General features: G+C 43.0%; 2 protein-coding genes across 2 annotated transcripts in view; both read left to right on the forward strand.

Moving 5' to 3' along the window:
* The first annotated feature begins 7,408 nt into the window (after window positions 1–7,408).
* Window positions 7,409–15,222, forward strand: thex1 (Histone mRNA 3-exonuclease 1). Its single transcript, NM_001279008.1, is given in 7 exon segments — window positions 7,409–7,548; window positions 7,684–7,862; window positions 12,667–12,889; window positions 13,054–13,137; window positions 13,259–13,368; window positions 13,484–13,598; window positions 13,713–15,222. Coding segments are annotated over 7 exon segments (1,041 nt in total). The 5' UTR covers window positions 7,409–7,461; the 3' UTR covers window positions 13,956–15,222.
* Window positions 15,223–15,803: 581 nt separating this feature from the next.
* LOC106568162 (malignant fibrous histiocytoma-amplified sequence 1 homolog) overlaps window positions 15,804–27,586 on the forward strand; it is a 37,502-nt gene continuing 25,719 nt past the window's right edge. Inside the window, exon 1 of the mRNA XM_014138244.3 lies at window positions 15,804–19,180. Coding sequence (XP_013993719.1) covers window positions 16,243–19,180 — 2,938 coding nt within the window. The 5' untranslated portion in view covers window positions 15,804–16,242. The remainder of the gene's footprint in view (window positions 19,181–27,586) is intronic.

The following is a 27,586-nucleotide window of genomic DNA, read 5'->3' on the forward strand; positions in this document are numbered from 1 at the left end:
TGTATTGTAATGTTTTTAAAATAGTATAACTGCCTTAATGTTGCTGGACCCCAACTAATGGGGATCCATAATACATACAAATACTGTTGACCAAAGTTACCTTGCTAACCCCTCAAACCTGCTTCATAGGATACCCCTCACTGGCACTCAGGGCTAAAAGAATAACCAAAGGTTTGTTTGACTCTTATCATTAATGATGACCTAGTCACTATGAACTCCGATACTGTAGCTTACAGATATCTATAGATGTGACTGATGCATGCAACCTGTACAAAGGTCTACCAGCAGACCTATATTCAGAAAGACCCTCAGACACCAATATGCACCAAGCCATACATTAAAGCAGCAATCAGAAGTTGAAAGAATAACAAAGTGATTCCCCACCACTGTTTTGGTCAAATCTGAGGAATGAGGCTGAAAATATGTAACCACTCTCAAATTCATAGATAAAGCTATGGATGCTATGGAAGGTCTGACCATCCACAATATCAAAATTGTAGTTTTAACCATGTTTTGAGGTTATATAGTGTTTGTTTACATTTACTTTCTTTACAAACATTGGAGTTAAGCGAGCTTATATTTAGAGTTCTGACAGTTGAACTACGCTCATGAGGCATTTATAAGTTATATTCTTCAAAAATCAATGGGTATTTATCATTCATTTATAAGTCCAAAAATGGATGTAGGAACTGCAGAACTCAGAGGAGGTCAGAGACCTAGTAGTGTGGTGCCAGGACAACAAACTCACTCAATGTGAGCAAGACAAAGGAGATTATAGTGGACTACAGGAAAAGGAGGGCCGAACAGGCCCCCATTCACATCGACGGGGCTATAGTGGAGCGGATCGAGAGATTCAAGTTCCTTGGTGTCCACATCACCAACAAACTATCATGGTTCAAAAACACCAAGACAGTCGAGAAGAGAACACGACAATGCCTTTTCCTCCTCAGGAGACTGAAAAGATTTGGCATGGGTCCCCAGATCCTCAAAAATGTCTACAGCTGCACTATCGAGAGCATCCTGACTGGTTGCATCCCGCCTGGTATGGCAGCTGCTTGGCATCCAACCGTAAGGCGCTACAGAGAGTAGTGCCTACAGCCCAGTACATCACTGGAGCCAAGCTTCCTGCCATCCAGGACCTATATACTAGGCAGTGTCAGAGGAAGGCTCAAACAATTGGCAGACTCAAGTCACCCAAGCCATAGACTGTTCTCTCTGCTACCGCACGGCCAGCGGTACCGGATCGCCAAGTCTAGGTCCAAAAGGCTCCTTAACATCTTCTACCCCCAAGCCATGAGACTGCTGAACAATTAATGAATTAATCACCCGGACTATTTGCATTGACACCCCAACCCCACTTTGTTTTTGCACTGCTGCTCGACTAATTACCTCGACTAACCTGTACCCCCGCACATTGACTCGGTACCGGTACCCCCTGTATATAGCCTCATTATTGTTCTTTTGTGTTTACTTTTTGTTTTAACTTCATTTAGTAAATATTTTCTCAACGAAATGTTCTTAACTGCATTGTTGGTTAAGGGCTTGTAAGTAAGCATTTCACGGTAAGGTCTACCTACATCTGCTGTATTCGGCATGTGACAAATACAATTTGATTTGATTTGAGATTGCCCCATTAACAGAACTGTTTGCTGAAGAGTTCACGCTAGGCTATATCAAATACACCTAAAACAATTTCACTAAAGGTGAACTAAGTGAGGAGGAGAATAGTCTGATCTGTCTTGATCACTAAGAGCAATATTCTGCCTTTATAAATGGTATTTTTAAGCAGTGCTTGACTTGGGATGAAAGAAGTGCAGGAGCTATCTATTTCCAAGTCGGTCCATTAGACTATTTTCACCGAAATTCACAAATTACATTATGCTATAGAGACCTAACTATTCACTATTAAGGGTTTATACACATTTTCCATGACATCTGAATGACTTTTAACCAAATTTACATAACAAACGTAAGCATTATTGCCACTGGAAGAATGCAGTGTCTGATCCCATGTAGACCTACCATCTTGACAACAGCTCTGCGCTGCTCCGCGAAGCGCAATAAGTATGAATGCCCTGACTTCTGCAGAGGCGATATTACCGTAAATGCTGAACGGCAAATGCAGATGTCAGATTGACCATTCAGCGCCTTTAAGTGATGACAAACTTTACTAAGGAAAAGGGCTCTACAATTTGTGTGAATTTCCCTTGGCATGACCTGACATGAGGTTGAGTCAACATCACAAACATCATCCTCAGTTAGGTTGCTCAACTACTGTGAGACTAGACTGGTGGGATTCTGGGCAGTAATGACTACCTATTTTTGAGTGTGTTTCTCAAAGGCATATCACACAGCTGAGCAAGACACGTGACTTAGGTCATTTTAATTTTTAAGAAAAGACAAAATTCCACATTGAGAGTGTGCATTTTCCTTGGCAGCATAACCTGACATGAAACTCATACAGATACATTGCATAGACATCACAAACTCAGCTTGAACACCTTACGGCCAGCTGCTTGGACATATGTAGGATATAAGGATGCCGTACCTTTAGCCTAATTCTCATTTATGAAATCCAGAAATATAATATTTTGACTAATGTATGTATGTCAAACCCTCCCTTACAATTATGTGAAGTTATTCAACTCATTGATTGAGTTGGAGGTATGCGTGGCCATGCAGTCATGGGTGAACAGGGAGTACAGGAGGGGGCTGAACACGCACCCTTGTGGGGCCCCTGTGTTGAGGATCAGCGAAGTGGAGGTGTTTCCTACCTTCACCACCTGGGGCGCAGCCCGTCACGAAGTCCTGGACCCAGTTGCACAGGGCCCAGAGCTTAATGATGAGCTTGAAGGGTACTATGGTGTTGAATGCTGAGCTATAGTCAGTGAACAGCATTCTTACATAGATATTCCTCTTGACCAGATGGGATAGGGCAGTGTGCTGTGTGATGGTGATTGCATCGTCTGTGGATCTATTGAGGCGGTAAGCAAATTGAAGTGGGTCTAGCGGGTCAGGTAAGGTAGAGGTGATATAATCCTTAAATCTTAAATGTAATGTAATGTATAATCCTTAACCTCTCTGGGGTATGTGGGATGCTAGCGTCCAACCCGCGGGACACACTATTCAATAGCCAGTGAAAAAGCAGGGCGGCAAATTCAAAACAACAAAAATCTCATAATTCAAATTTCTCAAACATAAAACTATTATATCCCATTTTAAAGATACACTTCTCGTTAATCCAACCACATTGTCCGATTTCAAAAAGGCTTTACAGCGAACGCATAACATTAGATTATGTTAGGACAGCGCTGAGACAAGAAAAACCACACAGCCATTTTCCAAGCAAGGAGAGGCGTCACAAAAACCAGCAATACAGCTAAAATTAATCACTAACCTTTGACGATCTTCATCAGATGACACTCCCAGGACTCAATGTTACACAATACATGTATGTTTTGTTCGAAAAAGTTCATATTTATATCCAAAAAAACAATTTTACATTGGTACGTGATGTTCAGGAAATGTTTTGCCTCCAAAACTTCCGGTGAATGAGCACATCAATTTACAAAAATACTCATCATAAACGTTGATAAAATGTACAACAGTTATTGAAAGAATTATAGATACACTTCTCCTTAATGCAACCACTGTGTCAGATTTCAAAATAGCCTTACGGCGAAAGCACATTGTTCAATATTCTGAGTACAGAGCTCAGCCATCAAAGCAAGCTATACAGTTACCCGCCAAGTTCTGGAGTCAACAAAACTCAGAAATAGTATTATAAATCTTCACTTACCTTTGCTGATCTTTGGCGGAATGCACTCCCAGGACTCCCACTTCCACAAGAAATGTTTGTTTTGTTCGATAAACTCCATATTTATGTCCAAATACCTCAGTTCTGTTCGCGCGTTCAGATCACTATTCCAAAGGCACAATGCGCGAGCGCAAAACCCTAGACGAAGAGTCAAAAAGTTCCATTACCGTTCGTAGAAACATGTCAAACGATGTTTACAATCAGTAGTAAACAACTCATTGGTCTCAGGCAGTCCACTTGTTGAGTCAGCTCTTATTCTCTCCCCAGTAACAGTAGAAGCATGAAACAAGGTTCTAAAGACTGTTGACATCTAGTGGAAGCCTTAGGAAGTGCAAAATGAACCCTAAGTCACTGTATAGGCAATCACTTGAAAAACGAAAAACCTCAGATTTCCACACTTCCTGGTTGGATTTTTCTCAGGTTTTTGCCCGCCATATGAGTTCTGTTATACTCACAGACATCATTCAAACAGTTTTAGAAACTTCAGAGTGTTTTCTATCCAAATATACTAAATATCCTACCTTCTGAGCCTGAGTAGCAGGCAGTTTACTATGGGCACGCCTTTTATCCGGACGTCAAAATACTGCCCCCTTCCCTAGAGAACTTAATTAGCCTCTCAAAGCACTTCATGATGACAGAAGTGAGTGCTACGGGGCGATAGTCATTTAGTTTAGTCACCTTTGCGTTCTTGGATACAGGAACAATGGTGGGCATCTTGAAGCAAGTGGGGACAGCAGACCAGGATAGGGAGAGATTGAATATGTCCATGAACACTCCAGCCAGCTGGTCTGTGCATGCTCTGAGGATGCGGCTAGGGATGCCATCTGGGCTCGCAGCTTTGTGAAGTTTAACACGCTTAAATGTCTTACTCAAGTCGGCCACGGAAAAGGAGAGCCCACGGTCCTTGGTAGCGGGCCGTGTCGTTGGCACTGTGTTATCCTCAAAGCGGGCGAAGAAGGTGTTTAGCTTGTCCGGAAGCAAGATGTCGGTGTCCGTGGCTGGTTTTCCCTTTGTAGTCCGTGATTGTCTGTAGACCCTGCCACATATGTCTCGTGTCTGAGCCGTTGACATGCGACTCCACTTTGTCTCTATACTGACGTTGTGCCTGTTTGATTGCCTTACGGAGGGAATAAATACACTGTTTGTATTCGCCCATATTCCCAGTCACCTTTCCATGGTTAAATGCGGTGGTTCGCGCTTTCAGTTTTGCGCCAATGCTGCCATCTATCCACGGTTTCTGGTTAGGGTAGGTTTTAATAGTCACAGTGGGTACAACATCTCCTATACACTTCCTGATGAACTCAGTCACCATATCCATGTATTCGTCGATGTTATTCTCAGAGGCAACCTGGAACATATCCCAGTCTGTGTGATCAAAACAATCTTGAAGTGTGGAATCCGATTGGTCAGACCAGCGTTGAATAGTCCTTAGCATGGGTACTTCCTGTTTGAGTTTCTGCCTATAGGAAGGGAGGAGCAAAATGGAGTCGTGATCAGATTTGCCGAAGGGAGGGCAGGGGAGGGTGTTGTAGGCATCCCGGAAGTTGGAGTAGTAGTGGTCAAGTGTTTTAGCAGCGCGAGTACGACAGTCAATGTGTTGATAGAACTTCGGTAGCGTTTTCCTCAAATTTGCTTTGTCAAAATCTCTAGCTACAACAAATGCGGCCTCAGGATATGTGGTTTCCAGTTTGCATAAAGTCCAGTGAAGTTCTTGGAGGGCCATCGTGGTATCGGCTTGAGGTGGAATATACATGGCTGTGACTACAACCAAAGAGAATTCTCTTGGGAGGTAATACGGTCGGCATTTGATTGTGAGGTATTCTAGGTCGAGTTTCTGTATGTTATCACGATCACACCATGAGTGGTTAATCATGAATAGTATTGGGGCAGTACTCAGTGACATCACTTCCTGATGCCAAGAGTGTGCAAAGCTATCATCAAAGCAAAGGGTGGCTACTTTGAAGAATCTCAAATACAAAATATATTTTAATTTGTTTAACACTTTTTTGGGTACTACATGATTCCATATGTGTTATTTCATGGTTTTGATGGCTTCACTATTATTCTACAATGTAGAAAATAGTAAAAATAAAGAAATACCCTTGAATGAGTAGGTGTGTCAACTTTTGACTGGTACTGTATATACACAAAATATTAAATTAGGATTTTAAAAAATGAAATAATTTGGACATTTTGAATCTTAAAACAGTTTTAAGTCGAACTCGTTAAGACCAAGTGGCGACAGTGTGTTGAGCCTGTGGATCCAGAAAGATTCCCATTGAAGAAGTTTCCTCTCAATGTCCCCTCCCCTGCGTGACATCTTGACCATTTGTATTCCAATGTATCTCAGAGAACTAATAGGATGTCCAGCTTGTACAAAATGAACAGCAACCAGATTTTTTGTCTCACAAGTCGGTATATTGCTGTGGTGCTCACTGATCCGGGTCTCAAGGCTTCTATGGGTTTTCCCTATGTAAGACAGACCGCAAGGACATTTCAATATGTAAACATTGGTGGATATGCAGGTAATCAGGCTTTTGATCTTACATCTTCGTCCTGTGCGGGGGTGGGAAAATTAGTCACATTTGTACTTGAAACTGCATTGAGCACATTTGTAATTACCCTCCGGAACCTTGTCCAAGAAGTTTCCCTTTTCTCTGGTGGATAATCAGATTTGACCACAATGTCTTTCATGTTTGGGGGTCTTTTAAAGACCATACTTGAGTGATATTTAAAGATGGGTTTCAATTGTGGGTCACTATCAATAATGTACCAGTGCTTCCTGATAATGTCTTTAAATGCCTTCCCCAATGGTGAGTATTGGGTGAAGAATGGGGGACATGTTCTGCGTTTTCTTTAACTTTTGGAAGAAGGCGTTCCAACTGTGTTAGTTAGCCCTTCAAAACGATCATTGGTATGTTTTGCCCAATTGTCTTTGTACCCCCTTTCCTTAAACCTTTGTGTGAGGTACATGGTATGTTTCTGGTAAGAAGCATCAGAGCTGCATACTCTTCTGGTGCGGCTGAATTGATTTACAGGGAGACTTTTAATAAGTAGACGTGGATGAAAACTGTCACCTCTAAGGAAGGTGCTCCTGTCCGTAGGTTTCCTATCGAGAGGAGGGGTCTGGATTCCGCACCACCTCTTATTCTACCCGTGTGGCTAGATGGAGTAGGTCTACAGCGCCATCTACTGGTCGCGTCGGAGACAAGTTGATGACAACTGTAATATTAGCCTATCCCTTTTCCTAACCTTAACCTAATTTTCCTAAACTGCTACGTTAATTCATATAACATCCCACGTTAATTATCCTAACCTGTTATGTACACAAACCATCTGTGATGTCGACAAATCATGATTATCACCACACCGGAATGTTTGTTTATTTTTCACACACTATTACTTAACCAAATTATTCCGACAACGTGTCTTGTCAGAACAAGATTGGAAAACCATGAATAAAACAGTAGTTTTCTATTATCATGTAACGTTGATCAGCGATACACTTCCGATATAAAAAAATGTCATGCGCGTAGTAGAGCACTGACGCGGGAAGAAAGCGCGGAAACAGTCAAGATACACCCTACCAGTTAGCTAGCAACTAGCAAGCTAACCTTCTCCCCCAAATTGGTTGACACAATCATATGTCAAAAATGGAGGAATGCAAGGAGAATATTCAAGACAGGGATGGCAATGTGAAATTGTCCTCTAAACCGGAGGAAGATGACAAGGTTAGTAGCTACTGCTATCTAGCTTGCAAGATTGGAGTAGAAATAGAATCCAGGGATATGTTAAACTAGCTATGAAACTACAGTACCTACTTATGTGACTAACATTGACGGTACATTCCTTCCTATATGTCAAAGTCTTGCAGCAGAGTCAGAGTTTGTAGTAACATCGGTGAACCCGTCCGTCAAGCATCTCCTACTCACGGCGACTTCAGTGATCCAGTTTACAAAGAGATTGCTCTTGCAAATGGACATATCAACCGCATGAACAAGGATGAGCTTCGGGCCAAACTGGCAGAATTGAAGCTTGACACAAGGTATGTAGGAACACTTGTTTCAGTACCTAAGGAATTGTGCTGTATGTAATCACATACCACGTTACAATCGTATAACTAGTGTAGTGTTTCAGCAGGAGATGGCTACAATCATAATCCATTGGAGACCTGGGGCCTGTTGCACAAAAGTAGAATTAAGACATCCGGGATAAATGACTCAGCTGAGCTCAATGAAGCCAAAACATGTGCGTCCAGGCTTAATTGGTTGCACAAAGACCAAGCCAGGATGAGCAGACACGGATTCATTAAGCCAGGTGAAACCAATCCTGGATAGGTGCGCGCTCACGGCTCACTCAAATAGACCCCGCCACAGATCACAGATTAACTGATTTACCATGGCAACTAGAGCCGCGTACTTTTCCCCGTCGGAAGCACAAATCCTCATGGAGGCATACGAGGAGGTAAAATATATAATTAAGAAGAAAGGCAACACCGCCACAGTGATAAAGCAAAGAGAAAAACCGTGGCAAAGTATTGCAGACCGCCTGAATGCGTAAGTAGTGCACAATTACACAGTCACCGCTCCGCTGAAACATCACAATTACAATTCAAATATTTAATTCACATCTCCAAAAATGCAGTTGTACTGTAATTATGAAACGGTTAAATTTTTTATTGAAATGCACTGCAGATATGAGTGAAATTGTGTAAAGTAACTCCATCACACTGTATAAAGCTATGATAGATTTTTTGATATTTTTACTGAAAACAAGACAAAAATACCAAGTAATTTTTTGCAGTGTGACTCCATTAAATGTGTGTGTGTGTGTGTGTGTGTAGATTAAACATGAACGGGCCAAAACGGACATGGCAGCAGGTCAAAATCAAATACAAGAACATTCTGCAGAATGGTATGGTCCCTGACTAATATTTAACAAAGCACAAGCATATATTGTACCCAGAAGGTGCCTGCTCACACATTGTCTGTACTGTTTTAGCAGTGAAAAAGAATACCCACAGACAAGGCACGGGTGGTGGGTCACCAAAGGCTGACCTTACCCCAGCAGAGGACATGGCCTTGGAGCTAAATAAAGGCAGGCCCGTCTTAGAGGGGATCCCTGGGGGGAAAGAGACGAGCATAGGTTCCTCCCAAGATGCCACCCGCTTCATTCAAGGTATGTCCTTCCATCTCTACATGGGATACAACCACATTCATATTGAATCAATTTGGACTGTCTGACTTTGGTTTACCTATTGCCTTGCAGTGTCTGGCAGCACTGTGTTCCTGTTAGAGCCACCAGCACAAGCACCAGACGATGCTGATCCAGTGAGTACTCCATCAAAGGCATACTGTAGGCCTGGCATGTCTTGTCTACTAGCTTCAATATGAATCCGATTAAATGTGATAGGGTGAAGGCCCCAGTGCAGCAGCAACAGCACATGATGGAGACGATGATGAGGAGGAGACCATCTCTCTGGATTCCAGAAGGCATGAGGTATCATGTTAAGACTGTGAAAGTACTATTTACTCTACAATGGTGAGGAGTCCTCATCAAAATCAAAAAATCTAATTTCTTTTACAGGACCCAGATGCTATACAGTGGGAAAACCAGCCTGGCAACATAGTGCGTATTAATAAAAGGACACCACATCCTGCCAAATTCCAGCTGCGCTAATTGTATTGTGTTCACAGAGCTCACAAGCTATCAGAAAGTTGTATGGCAACCACCTCCGGCGCCAAATAGAACTGGCAGACATAGACATTCAGTACAAGAAGAAAAAGATGGAAAATCTTGCACTGGAGTCCGAAATAAAAAAGAGGACAATTAGGAAACTGGACCTTGAAATAAAAAAACTTGAGAGGGAGGTGAGATATGCCTTCAATGTACACTGTATGCTAACTGTAACACAAATGTATTAATCATTATTTTTCTTTCCTCCCCCAGCTCCAAGAAGATGACACAGCTCAAAATAAAAATTAGGTATATTCTCGTAAAGTCAAGTGAGCCATGACATATGATCTCTTATTGTGAGCACACAGGACGGTGGCATCTTTCTAAGGTTTTTTTTATTTTCCCAGCAATCAGTACAACCAAGTCATCGTTATAAGGCATCGCCCTCTTTTGCCCACCCCCCCAGCACCAGGTGTGGCCACTAGCCTATATGAAGGCCCAAAATTGTGTGTTCCTTTCTGCTCTGACAATGGCATGCCCATTCGTGCGAGATGTGGTGGATGAAGAAGCACTTGTGCTGAGGAGAGCCTTCAGGCGAGAAAGGGTCTTCAGGGACCGGTTGGACCTACTGGCCTTCCCTGATGACCATCTATATGAAAGATACAGGTTTTCTGCAGATGGCATCAGGTATCTATGCAGACTACTGGGTCCCAGGATTAAGCACCGCACTGCACGGAGCCATGCACTGAGTGTGGAGCAAATGGTTTGTGTGGCCTTGCGCTTTTTTTCTAGTGGAGCCTTCCTGTACTCAGTGGGGGATGCAGAACAGCTGAACAAGGCCACAATTTGCCGCACAATAAGGAGTGTGTGTCTGGCTATCAAAGCATTAGCAGATGTCTTCATCTCCTTCCCTGGCCACAGAAGACTCTGTGACATCAAAGAGGAGTTCTATAGGATTGCAGGTAAGAGGATCTACAAATTACAGGACAACTGTTAACACATAGTAGGATACTCATTACTTTGTGTGACAGGTTTCCCCAATGTCATTGGTGCAGTGGACTGCACACACATAAGGATAAAAGCCCCCTCAGGTGCCCATGAGGCCGATTTTGTGAATAGGAAATCCTTTCACAGCATTAATGTTCAGGTGAACATAACTTTTTGATATTGTCCATTGACGAACACTCTGCATTGCCAGTGATGTGCATTGATTGGTGTAATATTCCTCATCTTATGATTTCAGATGGTCTGCAATGCTGACTGTGTGATCAGCAATGTTGTGGCAAAATGGCCTGGCTCAGTCCATGACTCCAGAATCTTTCGGGCCTCTGAAATCTATCAGTGCCTATCACAAGGTAAGCCACACAACCCCTATTTATAACCATCATGGCTGTGTCAAGAATATCACTGTGTTTATGAGGTAGTAATGATGAGATTTTGTGTTGACAGGTGAATTCTCTGGTGTGCTGCTGGGAGACAGGGGGTATGGCTGCCAGCCTTTTCTCCTGACACCTTTCACAGACCCCCAGGAAGCACAGCAGGCCTACAACCATGCCCATGCCAGGACCAGGGCCAGAGTTGAAATGACCTTTGGCCTCCTGAAGGCACGCTTTCACTGCCTTCACAAATTAAGGGTCAGCCCTGTTAGGGCATGTGATATTACTGTGGCTTGTGCTGTCCTCCACAATGTGGCCTGCCTGAGGAAGGAGAGGGCCCCCAGAGTGCCACCAGCCATGGACTGGGACAATCCGGCAATCTTCCCTGATGACGACAGTGGTCGGCTGCTGAGGGACAAATATGTGTTGAATTATTTTAGTTAGTATGTGTGCTTTCAATTTTGGTTAAATATGTCCTGCGGTGGCAGAGGAATTGGTTTTTTTTTGGGTTCGTTTTTTTACGAATTTGGCCTCTTATGATGTTTGTGCGGTATACTGTGTGTAATACAAGGCTGCAGGGAGGCTACTGCATCCATTCATTTGTCTGTTCAGTTGATGTGTATGGATTTGTCCTGCATTTATTTTAGTGTGCAGACATGCAGGGTGTGTTATATACAGACCTTTGAATGTGTATGTATCATTTTGTATAATATGCTTGGATTCTGTGCTTTCCATCTTGTAGTCACTGTGACTTCAGTTTCGAAAGGAGCTGATGGTTTACCTGCTTTGTTTTGTCCTTATTCAATAAAGGAACATAATGTTACACATTGTGTTTTTATATTCATATGGAATGTGTATTTGTTTATATGACAGAGTACTAGGGCCACACTGAAGAAAAAGGATAAAGTCATAAATTTATGAGGCTGGTTCTTTCTGCAGAAAAGCTACATATTGTTTTGATACTTATGACAATGTGATACTTAATATTCTGGCACATCAGCATGTCTTTGTTTATGAAACCATACTGAAGTACAATTTCACGAAATGCCCCACATCTGTCATTTTAACAACTGTCCTCCTTTAAAACAACCGGTTACAATATTATTACTTGTGTTTTTTTCCCCTCTGTGGCCCTAATATTATATCATTTTATATATAGCCTTATAGTCTATGGGAAACTGTAAATTATCTAATGATAGCAACATAATCTAAAAATTATTTTTTATCCAAAATCATTGAAATTAATGATCACAAACGTTTAAATAATGACAGTGGGTCTAGTTATGTGATAACAATGTATAGTGAGCAGTGAAATAACTATTGGTTTCCATTTGTGGTGACTGCTGACTGACATTAGGGATGAGATTAAATAGATCCTGGAATTTAGCCTGGTCTGGAGCAGGCTAGCTCCACAGAATAAATCTCCATGGTAATTTATACCATAACATATCCTCCTGCCCCCTATCCATCTTTAGTGCAACCGGATTACGGATCAATTGAGCCAGGATCACCAAGATATCCTGGCTTAATCCCTTATCCTAGTTTTGTGCAACAGGCCCCAGGGGTGTAATCATTAGTCCAAACTAAATCGCGTATTTTTGTTGTTGTTGACAAATTCAGGTTGGTCGCTCCCCATTCCGTTTGCTCCTGTTTTTAAGAAACGCTTTGCAACAGAACCAGCTTCATGAATATGCCCAAGGATCTCTGTGTTTGGAAATCCCAGAGCTGCTAGACATGCCACTGAAGAAGGTTCATTCCACTGAATGTCAAATGATCCCAATTTGTGTGTGTGTGTAGGGGTGTGAAGGAAGTGATGAAGAAGCGGTTGAAGAACTACTACAAGAAACATAAGCTGTTGATGACGCAGTCTGTGACAGCAGGTGAAGCCACGGATACCTACTACGACTACATCTGCGTGGTGGACTTTGAAGCAACGTGTGAACAGGACAACCCTGCTGACTTCACTCATGAAATCATTGAGTTCCCAATGGTCCTGCTCAACACGCACACTTTAGAGATTGTGAGTGGGAATGGAGGGGACATTGTTAGAAGCAATGCATTGTTAGGCTTGTGTGTACGATCATACAGGTCATAGATATATAGACTTTTGATTTAATATTAGTTGTTGACGCAAATAATACACAAATGTTTTGGTATCATGATTGACACTGGTTTTCCTTGTAGGAAGACACCTTTCAGGAATATGTCAGACCAGAAGTCAACACACAGCTGTCAGAGTTCTGTGTAAAGTTGACAGGAATAACACAGGTGAGACACCAGGCATAGACGTTGACTGAACTATCTTGAAGGACTTGAATAGTATGATTTAAAAATACTTCACACAATGTAATGTTCATATAAGAGTTTGTAACTGCTTTTTTTTGCCCAGAAAATGGTGGATGACGCAGACACGTTTCCTGATGTCCTTGAGCGGGTTGTGCTTTGGCTTCAGGAGAAAGAGCTTGGCACAAAATACAAATACACTCTTCTTACAGACGGGTATGTCAGTGTGGGCAGAGGGTACTAACACTGCTTTGGTGTATTAATGATAACGCTAGTAAGATATTAAATGTTCTCATTAGTATACAACTATGTGCTTTTGTTATTTCCACAGATCTTGGGACATGAGCAAGTTCATGAACACCCAGTGCCGTTTAAATAGTCTCAGATATCCACAGTTTGCAAAGAAGTGGATCAACATCAAAAAATTATACGGGAACTTCTATAAGGTTTGTTTTTTTGTATGATATGAAATTAGCTGAAATCTCTCTAAATATAGATGCATGTAAGACATTCCTTACATACACTATGTTGAGTAGCATAGAATCTTCCCTTTACCACAGGTCCCTCGCACCCAGACCAAGCTGAGTAGCATGCTTGAGAAGCTGGGACTTAAATACGAGGGCCGCCCTCACTCTGGCCTGGATGACTCGCGCAATATCGCCCACATTGCGATGCGAATGCTGCAAGACGGCTGCCAACTGCGCATCAACGAGCGCATGCACGAAGGACAGCTGCGGACTGTGCCCAGCTCTGCCCCTGTGGAAGGAGCTCCACCCCCACATACCCCCCGCAGCAGAGACTAGCCCTCGACCTCGGCTCCGCATCCTCGGCTCCGCATCCCCCCTGCATTGAGGCCTTCAAGCAGGCATCCCATGTCTGTTTTACCCCCATATGGCTTTTTAAAAAAAATCATAGCACTTTTCCCACTCAATCGAAGACTCTGTTCTTTTTTCTTTTAATTTTTTTCCCCCAAATTGTGGGACTGTGTGGATAGCTGTTTAATTAGACTAGTAGTGCCACTTACCACAATATGAATTTTGTTGCTGCCTTTTGACATCCTCTGTAGATTTCTACAGTAGGACTAAGACATCTGCTAGGGATTTTCTTTAAAGAATGATTTTTAAATTTGTCTTTCATATTGTCTGAAAACAAAAACATCTTTGCTGCTAACCCTCGAAGGCTGTGTTTACACAGGCAGCCCACTTTGGATCTTTTGCCACTAATTAACCGTTTGACCAATCAGATCTCTTGCCCATAATTGGGTAAAAGATCAGTGGGCAAAAGATCAGATATGGGCTGCATGTGTAAAGCAGCTAAATTTACTTGACTGTGTCTGTTAGAGCACATGTGGCTTTTAAAATCGGTTCAAGACAATTGAGGATGTTGGCTTTAACTTTGGTTTAAGCAATGCATATACTTTGTGATTTACATGATACATTTTTGCACAAGCTCACATGCAAACAATGTATGAACTATTTAGCTATTGTCTTAACAATTTCTTTTAGTACTAATAAATATGTATAAACTCCAGTAATTCTACTGCCTTGTTACAAACCATACCAAGTACATCTTTTTTTTTTAAGCAACTAAAATGTACTTCTATTTTTCTATTAATTTCCTGATACTGGTAATTATATAAATGCCTATTATTATACTGCTTAACTATTGCCAGTTCTGGTTAATAGGAGTTAGTAGTGGGTGATGTTCATTTTTAGCCTGCTTTCTTCACTTTCTGGGGGCAGTTTAAAGCCTTTGACAGTCCTTGACATGTATTGTCTGTCTGGTTTTTCTTGTGCTGCGTTTTATAATCGATTTGAACTTGATGGACTCGATGTACAGTGCCAACTGATCGATGGATAAGGACAATTGTAATACACACTAGCATAACATTTGCATTACATTTTTCAATGTACAATTGGTACAACCCCTAACATTTCTAACACGTCTGTGCTTCATGGCATCAGGTTCAAGAGAATTTGTCCTTTTTGTTATGTACAAAACCAATCAAATTTCTACCATAAGCGGTAAGTCAATGATTTCTAGTTAAATAAAATACATTTCAACATTCTATACAATATGGTGACGTAATGGTTTTGCCAACCCCGGTGCAGTCGCATCATAGCCATTAGATGGAGACAAAGCAGGTAACACGCCGAAAGAACACGCACTGTTTCCCATCAAGAGAATACCAAGAGAAAGTGGTACGTGTTTTGTATTTGTCCCAGTGAGTCATGTTGCACCATGTAAGTTTCAATGTCTGCTACTGAAAATAACCTTTTCGCAGAGGGATATTTTTATCTTCCGCAATAACATATCTGGTGTTTGATCGAAATAGCATTGCAGAAACTACATTCTATATACTATTTTGTATTTTTCTTATAAAATAATTTTGTATCCCATCTGACCAGAATAATTATGGAAAAATTAGCTTAATATAGAATAATACATTTAACTTTCTCAACTCAATGGGTGTGGAAAACAGATGTAAAAAAAGTTATCTAAATAAAAAGGAAAACACCTCTCTCGCTGTAGATAAAAGACATATTCCTTTATTTAATCTTATAAATGTTCTAGCCTAGCAATAAAAATACAATGTCATCATGGGCAGTCAATCGAGAACTAAACCAAGTAGGCAAAAAAATCTGACGCAGTGTTAATCTAGGCGTTGCTGCTGTTCACTCCCCCTTGAGCAGCAAGGACTAGTTTACGAGAGATCACAGGCAGAGAGATGAGCGAGGCACAAGGATGAGACATTGGCCGCTGTTTGATTTCATGCTTTGTTTTTTGATAATAGGGCGCGATTGGATGCCACGATACTAGAGAATGTGCTGGCGGGGCCAGCCCAACCGCCTGTGTTCTAAAATGGATTTGAAATTGCGGTAGGTTTCCCTGTTCATTGTGCGGTCTGCGGCCGTAGATAAAGATGCGTGAAGCACTGCTGGCCAAGTCCAGTATTGATTCGATTGAAAAACATGTGTTCTTGGTCGAAATGGAATTACTGTCGTTTTCTCTGTTGTTTGGATTGTTCATTATAAGAACACTAATCGATGACACAAGGGCACCTAGACCACCATATTGCCAGGATAATTGATGATTCCTCCCAATGAAAACAAGGAGGTGTCGGTTTTCAAAACAATGGGGGACAAGGAGAACAATCTCAAAACGGCTAAATTGTGGAGAGATGCTGCTCTCCGCTCTAGGAAGCTGCGAAGCAACCTGCGACAGCTCACCCTCTGCTCCCAAAACAGGGAGAAGATCATTCTACCTGAAAATATAAGCGATATAGAGGTACTCAATCTGGGCAATAACTCACTGCACGAGCTACCAGAAGGATTGGGGGCAACCCTCACAAACCTGCGTAGCCTTGTCCTACGCAGGAACAAATTTGTCACAGTTCCTTTTGTGGTGTTTGAACTGGGTCCTCTTGTGGAACTGGACATGAGCCACAACTGCTTGGGCCACTTCTCTGAGGACATAGGCCTGCTGAAGGGGCTGAAAAAGCTCTGCATCAGTCACAACAACATCCAGTACCTGCCATCACAGATTGGGGCACTGCATTGTTTGGAGGAGCTGGACATAAGCTTCAATGACATATGTGATTTCCCCAGGTCCTTCTCACAGCTCAAGAGGCTTCGTTCTCTGGATGCTGATCACAACAAGCTGAACCAGTTTCCCCCAGAGATTCTTGCCCTCAGTGACATGGAGGAGCTCGACTGCTCTGGGAATACATTTGCGTGTCTACCAGAGGACATCATTAAGCTGCAGTCCATCAAGATCCTGTGGCTCAGCAGCATTCACATCTCCATGTTACCAGACACGTTCTGTCACCTGCACAACCTGGAGAGCCTGATGCTGGACAGTAACAACCTCACAGCTCTGCCTCGTTCCTTTGGCAACCTGCAGAGACTTAAAATGGTCAATCTATCCTCTAATGAGCTTGAGGAGTTTCCCCAGGTTATCCTAAACATCACAGGACTAGAAGAGCTTTACCTGAGCAGAAATAAACTGTCTTTTGTTCCAGAGGAGATAGGCCAGCTGCGTAGGCTGGCAAACCTCTGGTTAGACAATAATAACATTACTTATCTGCCCGACTCCATTGTGGAGCTAAATAGATTGGAGGAGCTTGTTTTACAGGGTAACCAAATAGCCATACTTCCAGATAACTTTGGAAAACTCTCCAAGGTAAACATTTGGAAAGTGAAGGATAACCCCCTCATCCAGCCTCCCTATGAGGTCTGTATGAAGGGGATCCCCTACATCGGTGCTTATCAAAAGGAACTTGCACATTCCCAGCTGGCTGTGAAACCCAGGTTAAAACTGGTCCTGATGGGAATGAAAAACGCTGGGAAAACACAGCTCAGGCAGAGTGTTGTGAGTGAGCAGCAGGATGCCAACTCTGCTCAGGGAAACAAAGGGGTTGATGTGACTAATTGGGTAGCGGACGCCGATCGCAGTCTTACATTTTTAGTGTATGACCTGTCAGGGAAGCCAAACTATGACCTCATCAAACCTTTTTTTCTCTCACCTGGTGCTCTGTACATCCTCGTTGTGAATCTGAAAACATACTCACCCAAGAACTTTTACGCCCACGTGGGCTACTTCCTCCATCTCCTCAATGCAAAAGTGCCCCACGCTGTGGTCTGCATGGTGGGCACGCACACAGACCTGTGTGGAGACATGGAGGTGGAGGGGAAGAGCCTTGATATCCACAGACAGATTGCCCTGCAGGAGAAGTGGGACACCCATTGCCTGCGGAGCCTTGCCCAGCAGGTGGACCAGGCCCTGGAGCAGGGCTACAACGTCCGCACCTCCAGCCCTCACATCCTCTTCTACGGCGTCACAGACAAGAACCTGAGACGGAAGAAAGCCCAGCTGCAGTACATGCTGAACCACAGGCTACAGATCCTGTCCCCTGTCCTGTGTGTCAGCTGCACGGAGAGCCAGATAAATATCCAGAGGCTGAGGGAGAAGCTCATGTCAGTGGCTGACCATCGTGACATCTTCCCCAACCTCCACCGCGTGCTGCCCAAGTCCTGGCAGATGCTGGAGGAGCTGCACTTTAAGCCCCAGGACCTGTGGCTCTCGTGGTGGGACTCGGCCCGTTTGGGCCTCCAGGCTGGGCTCACGGAGGACCGCCTGCAGAGTGCCCTGTCCTACCTACACGAGAGTGGGAAGCTACTCTACTTCGAGGACAGTCTGACACTAAAGGAGTATGTCTTCCACAACCTGCCACGCTTCATTGCCATCCTCAATGTCTTCTTCCAGAGGGATGAGTCCACGCTGCTGGAGAGACTACTGTCGGACAGTGAGAAGGGGGACAAGAGGAGGACCAGTGTAGTTATAGATGGGGAGAAGGGAGAGAACCTCAGGGCTACCCATCTACAGCACCAAGTGGAGGGCTTCCTCAGCCACGGCCTCCTGCCTTCTAACGTCATACGGCTGCTCCTGAGACCTCTCATCCAAACCCAGCAGGACCTCCACCTCATCATGGAGCTGCTAGAGAAGATGGGGGTCTGCTACTGCATTAACAAGCCCCGCAGCAAGCCTCTGAACGGGGCCACCGTCTGGTACAAGTTCCCCAGCTATGTCAGCAATGAGGAGCCCCATGCCGAGGCCTGGGTGAACGGCAGCTCAGTGGCTGCTAGTCAGTTCTTCTCTGTGGAGCAGCTGCAGATTGAATACAGCTTCCCCTTTCTCTTCCCTCCTGGACTGTTTGCACGCTACAGTGTGCAGATCAACAGCCATGTGGTTCAGCGGTCAGACGGGAGGCACCAGATCTTTGCCTATCGCGGTAAAGTGCCTGTGGTGGTCAGTTACCAGCCGGCTCGGGGCAGGCTGCAGGCCGAGTCACTGTCCATAGCCAGCCATGCCTCCCTGCCAAATATCTGGACTGCTTGGCAAGCGATAATCCCACTGGTTGAGGAGCTGAATGTCCTTCTGCAGGAGTGGCCCGGGCTCTACTACACTGTTCATGTTCTGTGTTCCAAGTGCCTCAAGAGAGGGTCACCCAACCCACACACCTTTCCGGGTAAATATGCTGTCCCTTCTCTTTCTGACCCCTCCCACCCCTCAGTTACCAGGGGTTTAGAGTCATGGCATTATGGAAATATCTCATGGAGGGACATCTGATACATTTTATTGGATGAAAGGGAATAATTAAACGCTAATAACGTTTCTTCCTATTATAAATGTCTAAAAACAATCTCTCGAGCTTTGAGTGAGAAAGAGAAAACCATACTGTACATTCATGCACTGCCCTTGTTCTATATTCAATAGAAATAGGGGTTTATTGCTGTGGGTGAGAAGATTAGTCTTTAGGTTGAAGTTCTATCAGTCAGTGGGGATGGAGGCTAAACAAGGTGAGGTGGGTTCCAAGCCCCACCTCAAAGATACAAATTGGCCTCGTAGCTGTCTGTTCTGGGCCTCCTGCTGAGATCATGGACAAGTTCAAACATGGCTGTGTAGACAGAGTTGCCATGGCAATGCAACTGCCTTTATTTTCTTATAATGTGACTTGAGTACAATAGATCATACAGCATGAGCAAGCCCATAGTCAGCTCTTTGTTATGATATAAACGATGCCATCCTGACATCCGTAGGTGTGTGTACGCACATATGGAAAAATCAGTAAAGATTTCCCTATTTGTGCTTTCAGTGGGAACAAGTGTACAATGTCTCATTACTATTATGAGAATTTTGCTGTGATATCATCATATTACCTCCTCAGTGTGAATAGAGTACCTACTCCTTTTCCTGCCCCTATGTTATGACAGAAGGTCTGCCTGACTCTAAGATAATATTTTTAAAATGTCTTTCCATTTGAAATTGTGTTTTTAAATAGGCCGTTCCATGCTGCAGATCTTGTTTGTATCTTGTGCTGGAGCTATGCACCAACCAGGATTGTTGAGATCTCGTAATTTAGGTGTGGCCCTGAATTGAGCAGGCACAAGAATGACAGCTGGGTTTCTGCCAGCAGGATGGGTAGCTGTATCTACCCTATTCCCTGGCCTTTGTCTTATTTCTTCCTCATGTTCCCTGTGTCAGCTCCCCACATACTCTTGTTTTCACGCTCCGCTCCCCTCACCCCCCTCGCTGGTCCAGGGAGCGCTTTGGCGGTCTTTGTGGATTAGTTCACGTCTGCGCCGTTGCTGGTTTGAATCATTAGACACGAGGCAGTGCTTTTTCAGAGCTCTTCTACTGGCATGCCTGGGCTTCCGGAGCAACTGTCAGTCTGACTGGTTTGGGAGCCGGGACACAGACCAGGCCCTACTATACTAATACACCGGAGCTTAGCTAGGCACATAAACTGGCTGGTAGATCAAAGTAAGGCAGTTCTTTGGCAGATACAGTATATGACATCTAGTCTAACTAGAAGAGGAGACATGGGAGGACAATACATACAAGCACAATGTGTTGTATGCCCTTGTAGTTTGCCACATTTCACAAGTCACAACATATACTGAGTATACAAAACATTAAGAACATCTGCTCATTCCATGACAGACTAACCAGGTGAATCCAGATGAAAGCTATGATCCCTTGATGTCACTAGTTAAATCCACTTCAATCAGTGTAGATGAAGGGGAGGAGACAAGTTAAAGAAGAATTTTACGACAATTGAGACAGTTTATGTACGTGTGCCATTCAGAGGTTGAAGGGGCAAGACAAAAGATTTGTGCCTTTGAACGGGGTATGGTAGGTGTTACGTTCCCCAGCAAGAAAACCAAAAATATCACTCAAACAGAAGAGGGAACTAAGAGTCACTGACCAAAAAATTATAAAAAAACCCCGAACAGGTGGGGTTTTAGAAGGGGTTCTGAAAGATACTCATGGGGGTGTCCACTGAAAGTTGACTAGCAACAACATCTGGAACCTAAAAGACACCTACCATGAGCGCCCATTAAATTTGCCCAAGAAGAGCAAAACAAAAGAAAACCTCACACCAAACTTAAAGACACAAAGAAAAACTAAATCAGGTAAAGGATTGTTTGTCTAGAAATAAGAATAGGGAAAGCCAACTAAAGGTTTTAACCCTCGGTCTCTCAAGACGACTGTAGCACTAGGCCAGCCACTCTTAAATTGCACCTGGGCCAGCACAGGTGAAACACCTTCCCTCTAATGAGATGACCAACCAGCACAGGTGTACTATAGATTGACTAACGAGGTGACACCAATCAGTGCACCTGACGTGCTAACTGCAAGTATAAAATGGAAAAACCAAAGTCTGTAACATTGCTTGCTGGTTTGTGTCAAGAACTGCAACACTGCTGAGTTTTTCACACTCAACAGTTTCCCGTGTATATCAAGAATGGTCCACCACCCAAAGGACATCCAGCCAACTTGACACAACTGTGGGAAGCATTAGAGTCAACATGAACCAGCATCCCTGTGGAATGTTTTTGACACCTTGTAGAGTCAAAAGGTGGGGGCAATTCAATATTAGGAAGGTGTTCCAAATATTTGATATACTCAGTGTAGACATTAACTTTAGCAAGATGATTGTCAACTGTTTTGGTGTACTAAACAGTTAAAATATATATATATATATATATATATATATATATTTTTTTTTTATGCGTAGTAACTAGACGGTGATGGCTCATGTAAATGTACCACATTTCATGGCATGCATCGTTGTAATTTCTGCTAGATAGGAGTGAGTTACTTCACCACAATCTAGTCTTTCTACTTGGCAAATGAAGTAAGGCTGGATGTGCTATCATACGCTGATGGTTTGGCTTGAGCTGAAAAGAAAACTGTTTCTTTAGTGTCTGGACCAGAGAGAAACAACCCTGCCATTATTTGGAAGGGTCAAAGCATTTCCTCTACTTTGTCGGCAACACATTTTTGTGAGGCAGCAATATTATGGCATCTGATCTCTCATAAAGAGGAATGTTTATTCTTCTACAGTACAACTGCAACTTCCTCTACATTCTCTCTGTGTCCACTTCCATCCACACCAAGGCCTTCTCAGTTTATCATCACAATTTACTTAGAAACTCTGTCAACTGTCAATCTGGATGCTTGGGAGGCACAAAGGGAGGTGAATGTTTTGTTGATGGAGTGGGGGATGTAATGTGTTACAGGTTAGTGATTGGAATTCAAGGAATGGAACTTTAGCACTGTAGCCTACTCCTGACCCTCACCAGCTGTAAGCTTCATAATTTAGACTGGCCAATATCTGAACTTGAACAGCTGGAAGGGTGGACAGAGCTTCAAATATATGACATGACTTGATTGTAAATTGGAAAAAGGGTATAGATTGTCTTCAAGCCTTACAATGTTGGCATTCATTTAGAATGTTGGCATAAGATTCATCAATGCATCCTAAATGAAGTTCCTTCACTGATTCTCCCTTGGTTTTACGAGGGAGTTTTTCATTGAGGTCCTAAGCCCTGGTATAGGTGGTAACCATAGAGGTGTCCATTGTAGTATTCTAATTCCTAATTCTATGGTGGTAACATCCTCCCTTGAGTGTTATCCTATAGAGTTTAATGAGGGATTTATCCTAGCCTTGCGTTGCGACAGGATGTGGTCGTCTGTTTGGCACTCCCTGAAGCACTTGGAATGCCCCACCCCCACCACTGTTCCCATGGTGTGTATGTGTCAAGACCAGGTTAAGCAGAAGCAAACAGTGACTCAAGTACTTACTTTTGCAGGTGACTGGCTCTCAGCTGCACCTGTCTATCGCCATGGACTGTGCCCTGTTTATTGGAGCAACTCAATGGTTGCTGCTATAGATTTCTCTCATGCATGCGGTCTGATGATTTCAGTTACTTTAGAATGTGATGTTTTTCCTTTTGCCCCTGCTTTGTCCCCGTAAAGAAATTAAAATCGACTACCTTTTCCACAACCTGTTTGTCCTCTGTTTAACTGCACAGCTTTTTATCTGTTACTATATAGACATATTTTTGGCTGCTGCTGCTTGTTGATTCACTTTTGGGGCTCCTCTCTCTCCGTTTGACTGAACATGGCGGGCTCTTGAATACACTCATTCTTCTGTAGAATCTGTAGAGAATACCTCCATTGCAATATCCTTTACTCGCATCTGTTTCCTGCTAAATCTCTGAATCAAACAAAGGCATACATTCCTGTTCCTATTCATGACCTGATCTGCCTCTGTATGGCTGGAAAAAGTCTCAGCTATTTTAATTTTTAATTTTTTTAAATTTAACCAGGTAGGCTAGTTGAGAACAAGTTCTCATTTACAACTGCGACCTGGCCAAGATAAAGCAAAGCAGTGCGACACAAACAACAACACAGTTACACATGGAATAAACAAGCGTACAGTCAATAACACAATAGGAAAAAAATAAAGTCTATATACAGTGTGTGCAAATGGCATGAGGAGGTAAGGCAATAAATAGGCCATAGTAGCGAAGCAATTACAATTTAGCAGATTAACACTGGAGTGATAGATGAGCAGATGGTGTTGTGCAAGTAGAAATAATGGTGTGCAAAAGAGCAGAAAAGTAAATAAAAAAAATATGGGGATGAGGTAGGTAGATTGGGTAGGCTATTTACAGATGGGCTATGTACAGCTGCAGCGATTGGTTAGCTGCTCAGATAGCTGATGTTTAAAGTTAGTGAGGCAAATATAAGTCTCCAGCTTCAGCGATTTTTGCAATTCGTTCCAGTCATTGTCAGCAGAGAACTGTAAGGAAAGGCGGCCAAAGGAGGTGTTGGCTTTGGGGATGACCAGTGAGATATACCTGCTGGAGCACGTGCTATGGGTGGGTGTTATCGTGACCAGTGAGCTGAGATAAGGCGGAGCTTTACCTAGCATAGACTTATAGATGACCTGGAGCCAGTGGATCTGGCGACGAATATGTAGCGAGGGCCAGCCGACTAGAGCATACAGGTCGCAGTGGTGGGTGGTATAAGGGGCTTTGGTGACAAAATGGATGGCACTGTAATAGACTGCATCCAGTTTGCTGAATAGAGTATTGGAAGCTATTTTGTAAATGACATCGCCGAAGTCGAGGATCGGTAGGATGTGACCTTTCCAACCTTATGGTGTGTGTATGTGTTAACATATGTTTGTTGTGTAAGCGAGAGAGAGTCTGTGCTTGTGACTGTGAATGCATTTGTTAAATGACAGAATGAGGGTTCTGAGTGAGTAGTGGTCCTGTGTAGCTCTGTTGGTAGATCATGGCTCTTACAACACTAGGGTTATGGGTTCGATTCCCACGGGGGACCAGTATGAAAATATATGGACTCACTACTGTAAGTCACTCTGGTTAAGAGCATCTGCTAAATGACTTAATTAAATGTGATTAGTAGTGTCCTCTTAATTACTTCCACACACATCCAGATTGGGTCATTGCTGATCTGACAGTTAATAACACTTAGTGTGAACTGAAAGGATGTGATCCTCCACATTCCACAGGGTTTAGTCACAAAGGTTATCCTTAAATGTGAACTGCCCACTCACTCCTGACCACTCAAATAGCCCTAGTTTTGGTGGAATTGTCAGTGACCTCCTCCTAGGGGATTTCATGGGAAAAACAGGCCTACTTGTATATGAAGGTCATTTGGTGAGTTCTTTCTGGTGTGCAACTCCTGTGTCAGACCAGATGAAGATTTGGTCACTGGTGCTATTTATGTTTGTAGGGTATTGGAACAGTGGATATTTTGGTCCCATTGCATACCTCGAGCTTAACAATGTTGCTGTGTTTTGAACTGGGTGTTGTAGACCTGCAGACAGACTGATAAGAAAAGGTTCAGCTTCAGACCCGACATTGGGCTAGTTTGTATATAGGGTCCCCTCGACCTGTTTTGTTAAGTCATCACCCTGTTGCATCATTCAGGGTCATTCATGTGATGCTGATGTTGAGTACAGCATCCACATGGGGTTAACCCGAGGACCAGGGTGTCCATTATGAAAACGTGGCACCCGGACATTTGACCAGCAGCATTTTAATTTACCAGACATTTGAGAAATTTACCAGACCCATATGCATTGGGTGCATAAATGATTAGGGCATCCTCCCACGGTGGTCAGAATAACAGAAATCACATTTTAGATTATGGTAATTCATCTTAACAGAACATGCAAGTCGAGGATGCGACAAAGTGCGTCCGTTTTACCGAATTCCGATGCGGACATCGAAGATGTTAGCGTAATTGTCCACATTTACTTTTCCTCAGTCAACAACATGAGTAATGAACAACAAAATCACTAGCCTACATCAATCTACTATTCTCCCACAGTAGAAAAGTGGACCTATTCTATTGATCAGCTTGTCGAGAAAGAAATATTCCAGACAGACTCTGGGACAGTTGTGGGACGATAGATCCTAAATTCATACAACCAGTAGGCCTAGGCTACATAAAAAACAAACATTTAAAAGCAATGAGTCTGATGCAACCGATCAGAACATTTAGCTTAAAATGTTGATCAACTATTAGTCCTTCACATTATAAGCGCAGCAATGCTCACAAGGCCATAGGCTATGCGCAAACGTTAGTTTCCTAATACAATTAGCAGGAAAACACCAGGTACATGAGAGAAATAGGTTACTGATGAAGCCTGCCTTTGCATTTGAATGGCGAATTGGAAGTGTGCTTCAGTTATTCTACCGGTTGAGAAATAGGCCTAAAAATAGTACCTCATTTTAATCGTGGCCATCAAAATTATTTTTAACACATGATTGCAGTTTTAGAATTGTTGTGCAATGATTGGGTTTATAAAAATGCTGTCTGACAGATTTTCCGCTCAAAGGCGCTGTATCTTTATGCTGTGCATGTGTGATAAATAAGATGCAAAACGAATATATACACACGCAGGAATTTAATTCCACTAAATTATATAAATTAACCCATAGATCGATAAGTATGACTGGTCAAATGTACAGATTTCCATCAATGAATAGGCAAAAAAACATTATTTTGCAATGGGACTTTTATTTTTTCTTCTTCTCCCGGACAATTGGTCGGTGGAAGTTTTATTTATCGTCTTTTCAAAAAATAAAATAACGGAAACCCTGCTGAGGACATGCCCTGGGGCTTTGCTGGAGGTACTGTATATATTTCTGAAAAACCGAGCAGATCAAAGTGTGTGTGTGTGTGCAGATATCTGAGCTGCCGTCAGTCGACCCTGAGTGGGAGATGTGTGAGAAACCAGAGCCTGATCTCTGGCTGGATGCCCACGGTCTGCCCTTTTCCAGTACAGTACCACAACCTGCTCACTGCCGGGCCGGCCAACTGCTTACTACTCTGAGAATAGCTGTACAGTAACGTTACAACAAATAAATCTGGCCCGCTGGCCTATCAGCTTGACAACCTGTGAGCTACTTAGCATACATGGTGCAATTACATCCCAAGATGTTAACCAACATAGATGCATTTCGTTGGCATACCATGGTGTATTTTCTTACATGTCATCGTTGCTTTTCAAAAAAAGGTGCCACTTCAAAGTAGGATATGTAAAAGGTTGGTCTTTTGGGTAGAACAACTCTTTTGAAATCATATTTATGTCCATGTCCTTTTGACTTTGTGGTTACCAGGTTTAAGTATAGCCTACAGTTGAGGGGCAGGGATCCAGGTGAATCCTTGAGCACTTTCCCTCTTTGACTCACTACCGCTGAGCAAGCCCCTTTAATCCAGTTAGGAGATCTGATAGGATTAGGCCGCTAGTGATAAGTGTCCTGCAGGTGACTGGCCAAGAAGGAAAAGGTGAGATGGTTAGATAATCACAGAAAACACACTCATAGTCACATAGATACAATCACACACGTACACACAGAAACAAACACAAAAGCCATTTACCCTCAAGCTGTTTACATAGTGTACCCTCACAGCCTCCTCCACCCACACATTTAGTGGTATAATAGTTAGACAGTTTTTCCTGTTTCATTGCTGCACTCTTTTGTATTATGAAAGAGATGCGATTTGCTGAAAGACTTGAGGCTGTCTGCCCAGTAACGATGGTATGAAGACAACTTCGTTCGCTGGAACATTTGTTTGGACACTATTTCAGTTTAATTCTGACCTGATACCTTTTTTGTTGTTGAAGTGAATATGAATACTGGAGTCTTTTCACTGTGGAAGAGCTAGCCGTTTTCTGAGTATGAATAGCGCGGAGTCATACATGCCCCTAGGGCTCCCTGCTTGCCAGTTATTACAGTCTTAGTCTATCCTCTTCCTTCCATCTAGGAGCATAGATCAGTCATACAGTCATCATGTATTGTTTTCTCACCACATTGAAGACATTTTAATTGGGCTTCTTACAGGTTCCGTACATCCCCTGGGGAATATCCTGAAAAAGCTTTGGCCAACTTAAGATAAGTTGGTGTGCTTTACCCCAGGAGCCAGAGAAGACTGTGTCTCATTTTATGGGTGTGTGTTGCCAATGTAACCAAAGGCCTCCAAGATAAAGTAAGACAAGTCACAACATTTATACCTGTCACAGGAATCACAGAGAAGATGTCAG

This window comes from Salmo salar, chromosome 13 (genome assembly GCF_965601325.2).
Source record: "Salmo salar chromosome 13, fSalSal1, whole genome shotgun sequence".
In the NCBI taxonomy this organism is placed as follows: domain Eukaryota; kingdom Metazoa; phylum Chordata; class Actinopteri; order Salmoniformes; family Salmonidae; genus Salmo; species Salmo salar.